At 44.2% G+C, this 16373-nt stretch overlaps 1 protein-coding gene across 5 annotated transcripts in view; it reads right to left on the reverse strand.

Moving 5' to 3' along the window:
* Nucleotides 1-12806, reverse strand: part of LOC102454456 (pancreatic lipase-related protein 2) — a 41981-nt gene extending 29175 nt beyond the window's left edge. For 3 of the 5 annotated variants that reach the window (XM_075935405.1, XM_075935404.1, XM_075935402.1), the window contains exons 1-4: nucleotides 12731-12800; nucleotides 12488-12628; nucleotides 2990-3038; nucleotides 891-1045 (exon numbers count right to left, since the gene is read on the reverse strand). In XM_075935405.1, coding sequence (XP_075791520.1) covers nucleotides 891-1045; nucleotides 2990-3038; nucleotides 12488-12511 — 228 coding nt within the window. In that variant the 5' untranslated portion in view covers nucleotides 12512-12628; nucleotides 12731-12800. Of the gene's footprint in view, nucleotides 1-890; nucleotides 1046-2989; nucleotides 3039-12482; nucleotides 12629-12730 lie in introns of those variants that run through there. The other 2 variants (XM_075935403.1, XM_025183584.2) reach the window with 2 other exon arrangements.
* Between the last annotated feature and the right edge of the window lie 3567 nt (nucleotides 12807-16373).

The raw sequence follows: 16373 nt of genomic DNA on the forward strand, positions 1-16373 counted from the left end.
ATGTGCACCAGATCCACTTGCACCCCCAAAAGGGTTACCAGATGATTTAAAAAAATATTGGACACACTTGATCTCAGATGGGGGGGCAGCTGGGAGGGGAACGGGGCTGGCTGGGAGGAGGTCGGGGGGAGTGGGGCTGGCCAGGGGAGGGAGGGGAGAATGGCTGGCGGGAAGCAGGGCTGGCCGGGAGGGGATTGAGGGGAGCAGGGCTGGCCAGGGGGGGACTGGCCGGCGGGGAGCAGGGCTGGCCGGGAAGGGGTCGGGGGGAGCGGGGCTGGCCAGGGCAAGAGCGGGGGGGGGGGGGAGGAGGAGGGAGGAAATGGCTGGCGGGAAGCGGGGCTGGCCTGGGTGCATGCAGATCTCAGGGTGCTGCCCGTCCCACGCATGGTCCCGGCGGGGCACATGGGCGAGTCCGGCCCCGGGGATTCCATCCCTCCCCGCCCCCACCCCCCTCCTCTCTACTGTGTAATTGTGTAGATGCATCATGAGCGCGTCTACCAGCCAGGCAGTACGCAACTACGTACTGATACTCGTGATAATAATAAAAAAACTTACTTACTTAATTAGAAAATACCGGACATTTATATTTTCTCAATTTGTTTCCTGGACAGAAAGCTCAAATACCGGACTGTCCGGTTCAAAACCGGAAACCTGGCAACCCTAAACCCCACCCCTGCGCTGCGGCCTCTGATAGAGCGCCCCACTGCACCACCCACGTGCCTGACATGGGACTCCTGGCCGAGTCGCAAGCCCAGCTACTGAGCTCCTACCCTGCCGCCAGATCTCCCTATTCCTAGGCTATGTGGTCCAGGAACATCCATAGTCTGCCAGACCAGAGAGTCCCAGATTAGGGAGATACAACCTATATTAAAATAGAAATAGGTTCTCACTTCAGAATTATTTCTAGTTTCTTTAGTGTAAAGAATAAAGCTGATCTTCATACTCTCTGGAGGGTTGGGTAAACCGGCCAGAAATCTCCCTGGCATTCGAGCCCATGGCGGTTCATTTGAAAAGCAGCCAATTCTTTTGTAGCAGACTTCTTTGCCTGTAGCATATAAAGCAAATAATTAGTATTTTGGAATCCATTACAGCTTGGTGGTACATTTGAAGCTACAGCAACTTTAAAAGAAGCAGACACTAGGCTTTTGGTTTTATGATCAATTTTGAAGTCCAGATTCTGTTCTATATGTCAGTATTAGCTAATGCAGATAATACAGTACAAATGTTAGTTATTAATGGATAAACAGAATGAAAAACCAGGACACTTCTGTGGCAGCGTTTTTCCTTAACATAGTAAAAAATAGAGAGTGGACTTATAAAAAATGTGTAATGGTGTCATTGCTGCCAGCTCCTGACTCAAAGCAACATGTGTGTATTTCACAGTTCCCAGATGAACTGCATCTCTGACCCTTTCTGATCTTCACGAGGGCATCCAACCTAGGTCTCAGGCTCTAGCTGTTATCTTCCTTGGATTGGGATCTTCCCTCTGGCCCAGGAAAGTAGGTTGCAGATTCCTGCAGTTCTCTATCATCTCCTTCGCTGAATTGCTTTCCGCCAGCACCTGTTCTTTCAGGTGCAGTGGCAGGGTTAAGCAGTGAACAGCTAGCTTGCATGGAACATGCTGTTGTTTAAGCATTTAAGAGAAAACGTAAAAACAATACACTGCTTCAACACATGGCTAGCTTACCAGCTCTCACCCATCTTCCACATGGAGACCCTGATAGGACAAAGTACTGAATTCAGGACCTTTCACGGCAGCCGTCTCTCATGAGCACTGTCTAGTGTCAGTCCTTGAACTGGGTGAGAACGACCCTCCCCTCCATTCAGGGCTGTCGCTTGGTGCGCTTTCAAGTCTTTTGAATTAGCCGTCTTGAACCAGGCCAACCAGTATAAACTGTTTCCCATGAGCTAAAACTTCAGAAATCTGGTTACCTGCATTTTTTTAAGCATTGGAAATTGCATTAATCACTCCCTATTGAGTTTACCTCCTGCAGGATGTACCTTTCAGTTCACCTGTTGAGCCACCCCGCCTAGCCATCACATAAAGATGCAACAATCTTATAAAGTTGATACAGCATCGAACGATTATACTTGTTGGATATTCCATATTTCTAAAGCATAGCATCTCTTAGCCCTAGTCTACACGAGGGAGTTATGTCAAAATAACTCCCCTTATTTCGAAATAACAAGCAGCGCGTCCACACTACCAAGCCTGTTATTTCAAAATAATGGGCTGGTTATTTCAAAATAATAGCTCCTGCTTTTCACGAGGAATAACGCTTATTTAGAAATAGTTATTTCAAAATAGCGGTAGTGTGGATGTCATTCATCCACTCACCACCATCATTTGAAGTAATGTGCTTGCTGGAGCTCTAAGTCGAGGTAGCGTGTCCACATTAAGGGAGCCTGCCTCGGACTAATTTTGAGGCTTCCCTGTAGAGTGGACACTCTTTCCAAAATAACTTATTTTGAAATAATTTCCTAGTGTAGACATGCCCTCATAGAATATGTGTAGGAGTGGAGGATTTCTTTCCTCCTAAGAATGCGGAAGGAATTTATCACAAAATTCTGAGCATTATTTCCTTTGCTCAAAAGAATAGCTTTGACCTCTTACACAAAAAAGTCAAATGAATGTATCTCAGACATTGCATCACATTGAATGCTCATTCCACTGGGCTGTTCCTAATAAACAGTGCACACATGTGTACTAAGTATGTACAGTACATAGGACTTTGCTGACTCGGGCTCTAAAGGTGAACAAGAGGTTTTTATGCATCGCTGGAGCCCTTACAATAAAACTTAAGTGCTGCACAGGCCTTTTGCTAGTTCCCAGTACCAAGTGAACTGCATCTTAAAGTCTCATATAGTATAAAATGAGTTCAGAGGTAAACAAATTTTCATTGTACCCGTATTCATTTTTTATTCCATTTGAAGATGACTACTGTAAATCCAACATGTGGTATAGTCATTTATAAATACCATATCTCACCTGCTGTTAGGTTGAGCAGATAAAGTGCAGCAATCCAAATTCCAATCATCTAAAATAAATTAAATAAACACGTGAAGTAACAGATTTTTTTATTTGGATACTTATTGATTTAGATTTATCCATCATGTAAAAAGTGTATAATACACCAGTGTTTTCCCAGCAACCAATATAGCAAGCAATCTAACATCAATTTTCTATGCATTTATTCCTTATGTCCTGCAAAATAAAGGCAGCGTGTCCTAAGGGTGCATTTTAATCTATTCCTGTTTCAAAGCAAGGTAGATCAAAATACACCACAGAGCATTTAGGGCATGGCAGCAGGGTGCCTATGGATGCTCCTGCATGGCAGGTTAGTGCAGGGTAGATTTACACCCCAGCTTTCTGCAGCCTAAGTGATCATGAAGACAGGCTTTAGTGGAAAGTGCTGTTTTCTTGGTGTGGCTCCTTTTGAGTTCACCATTTAATTTCTCTGTTTTTTGCAACGTCATATTTTGAAGGGTTAAAAAAATCAAACTTTAGTCTATACACTTATCCTGGCCCTGCATTCTATGGATGCTCAGTCTTCCACTGCCTTCCCTGGAAGGTTGGCAGCCTCTTGAAGGAATAAATTCTGTCTGAAGTAGATCTTGGAAAATTTCAGACAAAACATTTGAGTTCTTCCCCTTGTCATTCTGCTTTATTTCCGCATTCCCCAGGTACTGCACAAGCCTGGGCTACATGGGCCATTGGTCTGACCCACCATTCCCCTACAAGCTCTCCATGTGGCCTTTCATCCTCTTTTATTTCAGGTACTCTCTGCAAACTCCCCACCCCTTTCTTCATGCCAGGTTTAGCGCACCATGCTTTAGGATTAATACACAAGACCAAATCATCAATTGGTGCTTATTCACTAAGCAATATGGACTTTGATACAACAGTTTATCCCCGCTGAGGGTATGCCTAAGAAAGACACAAGATCAAAGGGCAGAGAGAGGTGCATCCTGGAGGTGAATGCCTGGCTGCGACGATGGTGTCGCCAGGAGGGATTCGGCTTCCTTGATCACGGGGTGCTCTTCCAGGAGGGACTGCTTGGCGGAGATGGAGTTCACCTTTCCAGGAGCGGGAAGGCCTTGTTTGGACACAGACTGGCTAACCTTGTGAGGAGGGCTTTAAACTAGGTTTGTTGGGGGCAGGTGAACAAAGCCCACAGGTAAGTGCTGCATGTGCGGGACTGGGAGATGGGTTGGAAATGGGGGGGACTACGGCCTATAATGGGAAGGAGAAAGGAGGGTCAGGGCACAACAGGGAGGCAAGATCAAATCAGTATCTTAGATGCCTATATACAAATGCGAGAAGTATGGGTAATAAGCAGGAAGAACTGGAATTGCTAATCAATAAATACAACTATGATATCATTGGTATTACAGAAACCTGGTGGGATGGGACGCATGATTGGAATGTTGGTATGGAAGGATACGGCTTGCTCAGGAAGGACAGACAGGGAAAAAAGGGAGGAGGGGTTGCCTTGTATATTAAAAATGTACACACTTGGACTGAAGTGGAGATGAATGTAGGAGATAGCTGTGTAGAGAGTCTCTGGGTTAAGCTAAAAGGGGTAAAAAACGAGGGTGATATCATGCTAGGAGTCTACTACAGGCCACCTAGCCAGGTGGAAGAGGTGGATGAGGCCTTTTTTAAACAATTAACAAAACTATCCAAAGCCCAAGATTTGGTGGTGATGGGGGACTTCAACTATCCAGACATATGTTGGGAAACTAACACAGCAAGGCACAGGCTATCCAATAAGTTTCTGGACTGCATTGGAGACAACTTTCTGTTTCAGAAGGTTGAAAAAGCTACCAGAGGAGAAGCTGTTCTGGATTTGGTTTTAACAAATAGGGAGGAACTAGTTGAGAACTTGAAAGTGGAAGACAGTATAGGGGACAGTGATCACGAAATAATAGAGTTCATGATCTTAAGGAAAGGTAGAAGGGAGACCAGCACAATTGAGGTAATGGATTTCAGGAAGGCAGATTTTGATAAGCTCAGAGAACTTGTAGGTAAGGTCCCATGGGAAGCAAGACTGAAGGGAAAAACAACTGAGGAGAGTTGGAAGTATTTCAAAGGGACGTTGTTAAGGGCCCAAAAGCAAACAATTCCGCTGTGTAGGAAAGATAGAAAATATGGCAAAAGACCAGCTTGGCTTAACAAGGAGATCTTGCACGATCTCAAAATAAAAAAGGAGTCATATAAAAAATGGAAACTAGGACAACTAACAAAGGAGGAATATAGGCAAGCAACACGGGAATGCAGGGGCAAGATTAGAAAGGCAAAGGCACAAAATGAGATCAAACTAGCTACAGGCATAAAGGGAAACAAGAAGACCTTTTATAAATACATTAAAAGCAAGAGGAAGACCAAGGACAGGGTAGGCCCACTGCTTAGTGAGGAGGGAGAAGGAGTAACAGGGAACTTGGAAATGGCGGAGATGCTCAATGACTTCTTTGTTTCGGTCTTCACCGAGAAGTCTGGAGGTGTGCCTAACGTAGTGAATACAAGCAGAGAGAGGGTAAGTTTAGAAGATAGGATACACAAAGAACAAGTTAAAAATCACGTAGGAAAGTTAGATGTCAGCAAGTCACCAGGTCCTGATGAAATGCATCCCCGGATACTCAAGGAGCTGATAGAGGAGGTATCTGAGCCTTTAGCTATGATCTTTGAAAAATCATGGCAGACAGGGGAGATTCCAGAAGACTGGAAAAGGGCAAATATTGTGCCCATCTATAAAAAGGGGAATAAGAACAACCCAGGAAACTACAGACCGGTCAGTTTAACGTCTGTCCCAGGGAAGATAATGGAGCAGGTAATTAAGGAAATCATATGCAAACACTTGGAAGGTAATAAAGTGATAGGGAATAGCCAGCATGGGTTTGTGAAGAACAAGTCATGCCAAACTAATCTGATAGCTTTCTTTGATAAGATAACGAGCCTTGTGGATAAGGGAGAAGCGGTGGATGTCATATACCTAGACTTTAGTAAGGCATTTGATACGGTCTCGCATGATATTCTTATTGATAAACTAGGCAAATATAACTTAGATAGGGCCACGATAAGGTGGGTGCATAATTGGCTGGATAACCGTAGTCAGAGAGTTGTTGTTAATGGTTCTAAATCCTGCTGGAAAGGGATAACAAGTGGAGTTCCTCAAGGGTCTGTTTTGGGACCCGTACTATTCAATATCTTCATCAATGATGTAGATATTGGGATAGAGAGTACGCTTATTAAGTTTGCAGATGATACCAAACTGGGTGGGGTTGCGACTTCTTTGGAGGATAGGGACATAATTCAAAATGACCTTAGCAAGTTAGAGAAATGGTCAGACGTAAACAGGATGAGGTTTAATAAAGAGAAATGCAAAGTGCTCCACTTAGGAAGGAACAATCAGTTCCATACATACAAGATGGGAAGCGACTGTCTAGGAAGGAGCATGGCGGAAAGGGATCTAGGGGTCATAGTGGACCACAAGTTGAATATGAGCCAACAGTGTGATGCTGTTGCAAAAAAAGCAAATATGATTCTAGGTTGTATCAACAGGTGTGTTGTAAGCAAAACTCGTGAAGTCATTCTGCCGCTCTACTCTGCACTAGTTAGGCCTCAGCTGGAGTACTGTGTCCAGTTCTGGGCGCCACATTTCAAGAAAGATGTGGAGAAATTGGAAAGGGTACAGAGAAGAGCGACAAGAATGATTAAAGGTTTAGAGAACATGACCTATGAAGCCAGGCTTCATGAACTGGGCTTGTTTAGTTTGGAAAAAAGAAGATTAAGGGGGGACATGATAGCGGTTTTCAAATATCTAAAAGGGTGTCACAAGGAGGAAGGAGAAAATTTGTTCCTCTTGGTTTCTGAGGACAGGACAAGGAGTAATGGGCTTAAAGTGCAGCAGGGGAGGTTTAGATTGGACATTAGGAAAAAATTCCTAACTGTCAGGGTGGTCAAATATTGGAATAAATTGCCAAGGGAGGTGGTGGAATCTCCCTCTCTGGAGATATTTAAGAACAGGTTAGATAGACGTCTGTCAGGGATGGTGTAGACGGAGCTTGATCCTGCCTTGAGGGCAGGGGGCTGGACTCAATGACCTCTCGAGGTCCCTTCCAGTCCTATTTTTCTATGATTCTATGATTCTATGAGTTGCTAGCTCCTTTCTTTGGCCTACTTCAGTTCCACTCCTTCCAATCCACATAAAATAGCTACAGGAGAACAGCAATGCAGATGAATTTTCCTTTGTAGGCTCCTCTAAAAGAGACAGTAAAAATCACAAATCCTCTCCTGCCAATTCCATCACGTCACACCCCTGGCAAATGCATATGCAGGCTGACCCTGTCCCGTATGTTTCAAGCTCCTTAAGTTCTGATGAAGTTTCTCAACTTTGCCTGTTTATAATTCTGCTTTCTTTTTTCAGACTTGCGAGGCACTGCACAACCCAAATCCCTTTATCTCCTCTAGCATCGTGCCTCAAACTTAGAATGCCCTTTAGTTTTTCAGACCTCTTTTTATGGCCTCTCTGCACTTCATCCCCATGGTATTGCCTAGCATTTAATTAATAAATGAAGTGTCACCGGGGTTTCCACTCTTGTAGTGCAGTTATTAATTAAGTGCCATGCCAAATAGAGAGGATGGAATGTCTTAGAGCAGGGGTGGGCAATAATTTTTTGCCGGGGGCCACGTAAAACATTTTTGAAGTGGCCCCCAGCAAAAAATTATTGCCCAGTCCTGCTCTAAGATTCCATTCTCTCTATTTTTCAGTAGTCCCAGGCCGCATTGGAAGGGGCAGGGCTTCAGGTGGAAGTGGTGGGGCCAGGATACTTGCCTGCTTCCCCACCCGCAGACCATGATTGGGCTGGCGGTGAGGGAGTGCATGAAGTCTTTGTGTCCCCCTCCCCCCAAAGGTTCTCCCTAGGCACCCATGTCCTTGGCAGTGGGAGGACACTTCATGCACTCCCTGCTTCTGCCCCCAGGCCAAACAGGGCTGGGGGCGGGGGAGAGCGCGCAAAATCTCCTCCTGCACCGTCAGGAACGTGTGGTGCTTTTAAGACAAGTTTCTAAGGAAACTCTGTACGCTCCCCCCGCCCAGGACAATCAGGGTTTGGGGTTGGGGGAGCGCATGAAGTCTCCTCCCGCCCTGCCAAGAGCGCATGGCTAGAGACATAAGAACAGCCATATTGCATCAGACCAAAGGTCCATTTAGCTCACCACACTGTCTTCCAACAGTGGCCAATGCCAGGTGCCCCAGAGGGAATGAACAAAACAGGTAATCATCAAATGATCCATCTCCTATCACCCATTCCCAGCTTCTGACTAATAGAGGCTAGGGATGCCATTCCTGCCCATCTTAGCTAATAGCCCTTGATGACCATGAATTTATCTAGCTCTGTTTTTGAACCCTCTTACAGTCTTGGCCTTCACAACCTCCTCTGGTAAGGAGTTCTACAGGTTGACTGCACTGTGTGAAGAAGTACTCCCTTTGGTTTGTTTTAAACCTGCTACTTATGAATTTAATTTGATGATCCCTAGTTCTTATGTTGTGGGAGGAGTAAATAACTCTTCTTTATTCACTTCTTCCACCCCAGTGATAATTTTATAGACTGCTATCATATTCCCTCTTAGTCACCTCTTTTCCATGCTGAAAAGTCCCAATTTTATTATTCTCTCCTCAAATGGCAGCCATTCCACGCCCCTAATAATTTTTGTTCCCCTTTTCTGTTTCCAATGGCAAGATACCTTTTTTTGAGGTGAGGCAACCACATCTGCACACAGTATTCTTAGACGGGCTTACCATGGATTTATACAGAGGCATTATGATAGTCTGTCTTATTCTACATCCCTTTCTTAATGATTCCTAACATTCGGTTTTTGTTTTTTTTTCTCTTTTGACTGCTGCTACGCACTGAGTGGATGTTTTCAGAGAACTATCCACAATGGCTCCAAGATCTTTCTCTCTTAAGTGGTATTAGCTAATTTAGTCCCTATTATATTATACATGTAGTAGGGATGTGAATGGGTAACCAGTTACCCGGTAAGCAGCCTATGTGAGGTTGCTGCTTTCGGCCCCACACAGGGCCAGCAGAGTCCCCCCGCCCACCTGCCCTTTAGTCGGTTAACCAGTTAAATGTGTTTAACATGATGTTTAATCGGTTAACTAATTAAACAGAATTTTATATCCCTAACATATCGCTAGGATTATGTTTTCCAATATGCATTACTTCGCATTTATTAACATTAAAATTCCTCTGCCATTTTCTTGTCCAGTTTTGTGAGATCCTTTTGAAGCTTTTCACAGCCTGCTTGGGACATAACTCCCTTGAGCATTTTAGTATCATCCTGCAAATTTTGCCACCTCACTGTTTACCCCTTTTTCCAGATCATTTATGAATATATTGAATAGGATTGGTCCCAGTACAGACCTCTGGAAGCCACTACTAATTATCTCTCTCCATTCTGAAAACTGACCCAAGTTTAATTCCTTTCTCTGCCACAAATGTCCTGGGTGACCTTGGATAAGTCACTTAGTCTTTCTTTCTCATCTGTATAATGGGTTTAATAGTCTTATCAGGATAAACACATAAAAGATTGTGAAGTGCTCATATATTACAGTAATGGGGGTTATATAAGTACCTAAGAGAGAGAGAGAACTAGATCTTTTCCATGCTATATCTTTGTTCCTATCTTAGGCTGCTGTCCTGGAATGGTTTATGTCAGCTGCTGTGGTGCTGTTTTCTGCTCTTTCTGTACAGATCATATTACAAATTCTCCAAAGCAGGAAAGATGTTTTTTTAATGTGTCACAGTCACCAGATCAATACAGTATGTCTAAGTGTTCACCTGTTGTCTGTTATACTTCAATTTAAAGCCAAGGATCAGGTTCATTGGAAGGAAACAAGTAGATAAAAGCATGCCAGGTGATTACAGTTAATATTATTGCAAACTCAAAACAAAACCCTTGATGATGGAAATACTCAAAAGTACAAAGTTCTGTGCAGAATAACATGGCTCTTGAATGCCATACGTCCCCTCTTACCTATGTGATCACCCAGTTCACCTCTAAAAAATAATTACTTGGAAACATGCCTGAAAAAGAAACTGATAGTTGCCTCTTCTCTAGGCACATCCACCCCCAGTAGCTCAGATTGGAGATGGCACAGTAGGTTCCTAGTTAGCTGCCCAGGCTCTTCTAGACACTGAAAGCTGTTGCACAAAGAATTGTATGATTTGCTGGTGATGTGAAGAGTGAAGTAATCTGTGTAGGAAGTGAAGGATTTCATCCTGCCTACTCCTCCCACATATTTGCAAAGTAATCTCTAACTGCTATTCAAAATACATCTCAGAGGGGAGCATCTTGACATTGGTCAGTAGGAATTCTATGGGTGAAATTCTCCAAGATGCAAACTGACTTTTTAAATAAAGGCTAAACATGATAAAAACTTTAAATTTAGGCATATCAGCATTCCAGTGGAGCAAAGGTCCTTGGAACGTCTTGTGGACTCTCCTCAAACTCAGCAGACATAGCAAAAGCAATAATTAGGTCAGGGTAGAGCAGAGCATTCATTCACATCACTTTGTCTGGCATACGTAAGAATGAAGGCTCTCTAATATCCACTGATCTCCTAAATTATATAGGAATCTCTGCATTGAAACAGTGACCCAGAATAGTTGCTAGGGGATGTTTTTCAAAGGTAATGAATGTGGGGAATGAGGATGCTAAGTACAGACATATTTGCTCATAGTTGGAGACCATGCATCAGGGCTTGTGATTTCATAATGTTAATGCTATAGCCTGATGAACAATCAACTGCAATTAATATGATAGTAATGTAGGGTAGGCGAGAAGGTGACATTAATCCATAGCCACTTGTTTGGGCATAGATCATAGTCTAATGAACTCAGAAAACATAGTGATGAAAAAAACAAAACAACCCATTCAACCCAGTTTTTCATCTTGCCATTGTAACATTGTTCCATGCAGCATTGTGTCTAGTCTAAACCCAAGTCTACACTCAACCTGGAAGGTCAGCCTAAGGTACGCAACTTGAGCTATGTAGAATATGTAGCTGGAGTCGGCTTACCTTAAACTGAGTTTGCTGGCATCACAGCGGAAGGCTGATGGGATCAAACACTCCCATTGGCTTCCCTTACTCCTTGAGACTGCGAGGAGTACAGGCTCCAGCTGGAGCTGCCCTCCGTATTCTATTTAGTGGGTCTATACTATACCTGTTAAATCAAACATCAGAACATTGATCTCTGTTGCAGCGAGTGAAGACATGCCCTCTTAGAGGATTCCACCACTTTCCTGCACTGGGATTCCAAGGTAAAAAAGGACCATTATGATCTTCTAGTCTTGACCTCTACGTAGCAAAAATCATCAAAGAGTTGGGCAAGTGTCTATGCTATCTGTGGATTCTTCCTCTGTTTTATAGTCATTGCCTAAAATGTCTTGCTGTTTCTTACTTTCTATTGGCGCTTTTTCTCCTTGTTTCTCTGTCAGTAGCTAGGCTCCTGTTAATCTCTGGCCTGTTCTCAGCCTGATCCTACTTGTCAACTAGCCAGCCTCAAAAAAATGCAGGATCACTTTTGCTGGCAATCTGCCTGAGTGTCTTCATAGATGATTGCATAATCGATTTTTTTCCCCTGGTTGCCACATTCTTCCTTCTAATATCTCCATAGTAATCCCATTGATTCTTTAATCTTCTGATGCCTCTGACTTTTCTTTGTACTCCATTTAATTTTGTATCCTTGGTGACTTCAAATATCAGTCATTGCTAGAGCAGATCGTGAAAAGGTTTTCCCGTCCAGCAAAGTTTTTTGAGATTTCAAATATGTTCCTCTTTTGCACTGGGATGAAATTTTTCATAGGGACACACACACAGCCCCAACCCAGAATAGCTAATATCATGATGCTTCAAATCAGACAAAGCTGGGGCTTAACCAGGGCTCTCCTATATCTCTATAGGAGTGCTCCAGTGGCTAGGCGGATGGTGATGGATTTTTCGCAGTGTCTCCTGTTGGAGCTATTCCACTTTGTATAAATAATTAATTAGTCATTGAGCTAGAGTACAAGCAGATATAGAGTACACTATAGCACAGCCATTTGGACACTGATGTGGGAAACCAGGGTTCAAGTCCTTGCCCTACAGCAGGGATTTGAACCTGTGTGCCCCATTTCCCAGGTGATGTGCTAATCTAGAGGCAGATGGACAGAGATTCACAATTCTAGATCTGAGAGACCTTTCTGACCAACATTTTGTTGACTGTGACCCTTTTCCATGAAAAGCTTTGGTTCTGATAAATCGATATTCTCTCACAAAAACCTGTTTCATCAAAAAATTCCCTACCAGTTCTACTTGTGCCCCTATATATTTGCCTCTGGAAAGGAATCCAGATTCCACTTACTGCAGAGACAGCTTTTCTGATTTTCTTTCAAATTGGGACCACATACGCCCACCACCCTCAATCCCAGTTACCTTACATTCTCTCTCCAACGGCGTCTCATCACTTGTTGGGATGTGTCTGTGTAGACACTGTAACCTCTTTCTTTCAGAGTTTCCACAGGTAGCCCTCAGGACTTGTTTGTTTGCTTCTCACATGTTGGCTGAGTCACTTCACTGTCCTGCCTCAGATACATTCCTTGGTTAGCAGTAATGGATCCCACTGCCCCTGCATGGAAACAATCGAACACAACACACTTCCCTTCTTATTTGTAGTCACTTACCACTCTAAATCCAGCATTTGTGGTTGCTTTGTGGCCTCTGTTCTGCTCACTTCCTCTGCTTCCTGCTCTCTTTCCTTTAGACTGTGTCTCGTCTGTTTGGGTATGGACCCACCCCTAAAATGCCTAATTATGTATTTAGTGTGGGGGAGTGTGAATCTTTGTGATGATCACACTCTCATTGTATCCTTGTTCCACCCTTTCCTGCATTTTCTTTTCTTAACATCTGCTTATCTTACACCTATTAACATTTCACCATTTACCTAATTAAATGAAGGGTCAGGCCTTTTAATCTTTGGGGTAGAGACTGTGACTTTTTTGTGTAAAGTGCTGTGCTAACTATGACATTATATACATAGTCATAAAAAATGTAGGAGTTGAGAGCATACTACTGCCACTTCTGTTCAATGACCATCTTGGACCTGATACTGCTTCAATTAAGTCAATGGCCAAACTTCAGTGGACATAGACCAGTGCATGTTAGTAATGAACAGTATATACTCCAGTAATTGGGCATTGATTTGAATTAGAAATGAAGCACCATTGATAGCTTCACATCTTGCCAGACTGATGTTGGTGTCTGATAAGGAGGGGATTAGGTCCTGAGAATGTTAGAGATTGAAGGAGGAAGGGGTTTGTGCCAGATTTTTTAAAATGAAGTCATTTGCCAACATTTTTGAAAGAGACTGGTGATCTTTGGGTCCTTTTATTTATAGTGCTCAATTTATGATGCCTTAAAGTGGTAGGCACATGCCCTCTGAAATCAGGCCCCTTTACGATGTCTTAAATTAAGAACCCCAAATCACTGGATACTCTTCAAAATCTCACTTGCTGCCTGCACAGTGTATGTACTCACTCTCACCACAGATCATTAGACAGAGGCATAGTTACAAATCTTCTGAAACAGCAACTTTACCATACTAAGAAATAAAAGGAACTTTTCAGGCTCTGCTATGAACAAGAACAAATTTGGTCAAATGAATCCAACTGATGCCTGGTTTTCACCTGATCTAAATTTCTGGAAGGGCCATATATAGAAAAGCCTGTTTGACAAGATCATGGATATTTTGAGCATTGAAAGGAGTTTTATTGATGGGGTATCGGAGGAGAACCTGACATCATATATATTTAATAAAATACCACCGAGGATAACTGGGATGAGTCAATAAACCAATGGCTTTGTTCTCTAGCCCAAACAGCAGAATTTTTGTGAAGTCTGCGTTAAGAAGGAGCTTGGACAACTGGACAACAGGATCTAGATTTAAATTAGTCTTGGTCTATTTTTATGGATCAGAAAGATTACTTTAGAGGAAGCGACTGGTTTTCGTATAAATATCTCTGATGTCTTGTGTTGATTGGAGGGGAGAGGTATGGCCTTGGCTTCATGCATTCTTTAAGGATAGCCCACCAGCAGTTAAAGATTTATTAACTCCCAGTTAATATACACTATATGAAACCAAATATTTTATCTAGGACCATGGGTAGCCTTCAGACCAGACTCTGGACTGCCCTACTGTAAACCAGCTAAAAAAACCAAGAGGGCGACTTGCATTAACATAAACACTAGATTGTTACACAATGCCTCGGCTTCCTGTGTTGTAACATGACTGATTCTTTGGCCCCAAACATTCTTGCACTAATTGGAATGAAAGAGGTGTGTTTCATTCAGTGGAGCAATGTAGACGTGTGCTGTTTGCAGAGAAAATAATCATCCTTTAGCAGGAGTTTTGAGAGAGAGAAAATGCCAGATCTTCTAGAAATCTGGCTTAAACAGCCACCTGGGACTTCCCAATTACTCCTACTCTCACAAACTCCACTAATCATGGAAAAGATATCCTGTTTCTAGTCAGCACTGTGTAGAACCCAGTGATGAGGTATATAAATCCCTCCCTGGCCCCAAAGGCATTAACAGGCAAAACTGGGCCCAGGTAGCTTCACTTCTCCAGGCATGCCGAGCATATGCCAACCAGGGAAGCAGGTTAAGAGAGAGCTCAAAAATCCAGAGCAGGAGTGATGGATGGGCTGCATGAATGGGAAACCTTTCTCCAGGAAGCCATGCAGGAGGCTGAGAGGGGACCCCAGAGTGAGAACGGCCCACAGGAAATGCCTTCTTTTCCACCACGCTTTTGAGAACCAAAGGCTCCTTTGGATTCCTTTTTTTAAAAACTGAATTGGAGGGGCTGTGCTCTAAAAAAGGGGATCGAGAGGTAGGCAGTAGCTCTCAGAAGCAAACTTAGACTTGCTGAAAGGAGGATGAGTTGGTCCATGGCACCCTGGGTAGTGACTCAGTAGAGAGAAAGAGCCTGATTCCCCTAGCGCTCCCCCTTACAGGTTGAGGCTTAGCTGTGGGTGGAAAGCTGAAGATTCATGTATGGTAGGTTGCTGTAATTTGTGTCCCAAGGGGATGTGTGTGTGTATCTTTTTCACACCCCTAAGTTACATAAATTAAATCGACTTAAGCAGTAGTATACGCCTGCCCTTAGTAAAGAAATGGTGTGTATTGTTTATAGAGCACAACATGGGGAACATGATGCTAGGTAGTAGGTGAACATAGTACAGGCAGTCCCCGACTTACGCGGATCCGACTTACGTCGGATCCGCACTTACGAACGGAGCTTTCTCGCCCCGGAAGTCTGGGCGAGAAAGCCCCGTTTGTAAGCTGCTCCGGTGCCCCTGGTCTGCTGGAGACGTCTCCAGCAGACCAGGGGCACCGGGCGGGTTCCCGCGCTTCTGAGGCTTTGCAGCTAGTGTGCTCCCCCCCCCCAGCAGACCAGGCTTTTGTTTTGGACTCTGGGGCAGAGCAGCTGGGGCGCTGCCGATTGGTCCTGCAGCGCCCGTGGGCACTACTGGACCAACCCGGCAGCACCCCAGCTGCTCTGCCCCAGGTCCTGATTCAGCCGCTGCTGGTCAGTTTCAGCAGCGGCTGAATCAGGACGTCTGGGGCAGAGCAGATGGGGTGCTGCTGGGTTGGTCCAGTAGCACCCCAGCTGCTCTGCCCCAGGCATCCCCAAGTCAGCTTCTGCTGAAACTGACCAGCGCTGACTACAGGAAGCCCCAGGCAGAGTTGCTCTGCCCCGGGCTTCCTGGAATCAGCTGCTGATCAGTTTCAGCAGCAGCTGACTTGGGGACGCCTGGGGTTCTTAAGTTGATTCTGTATGTAAGTCAGAACTGGCGGTCAGTTTCAGCAGTGTCTGAATCTGGATGCCAGTTCCGACTTACATACAGATTCAACTTAAGAACAAACCTACAGTCCCTATCTTGTACGTAACCCGGGGACTGCCTGTAATCCAGAAGCAACTAATAGACTCAAATGGCTTGGCTTAAAAACTGGGGAGCAGCAAAGCGAAAATTAAAGAAGTACACTGAATGCCGCACTGATTCTTACTTATTGTTCTAGGATGATGGGAAGGCAATATTGAGGGATTTAGGGATAATGAAACTGCCCAGGAGGAGTCAGAGTCCTGGCGAACTGAAATAGGCCCTATGCTGAGCAGCAGTAAACACTTTTTTCTCCCGAAGGCTAGGTATTGGAGGAATCTCCTGGTAGAGCGGGGGTTCTCAAACGAGGGGTTGGGACCCTGTGGGGATAGTGAGCTTGCAACCTCCATCCGAAAGCCTTCTTTGCCTGCAGCATTTAGAATTGTGT

The sequence above is a fragment of the Pelodiscus sinensis genome, chromosome 8 (assembly GCF_049634645.1).
Source record: "Pelodiscus sinensis isolate JC-2024 chromosome 8, ASM4963464v1, whole genome shotgun sequence".
NCBI lineage: Eukaryota > Metazoa > Chordata > Testudines > Trionychidae > Pelodiscus > Pelodiscus sinensis.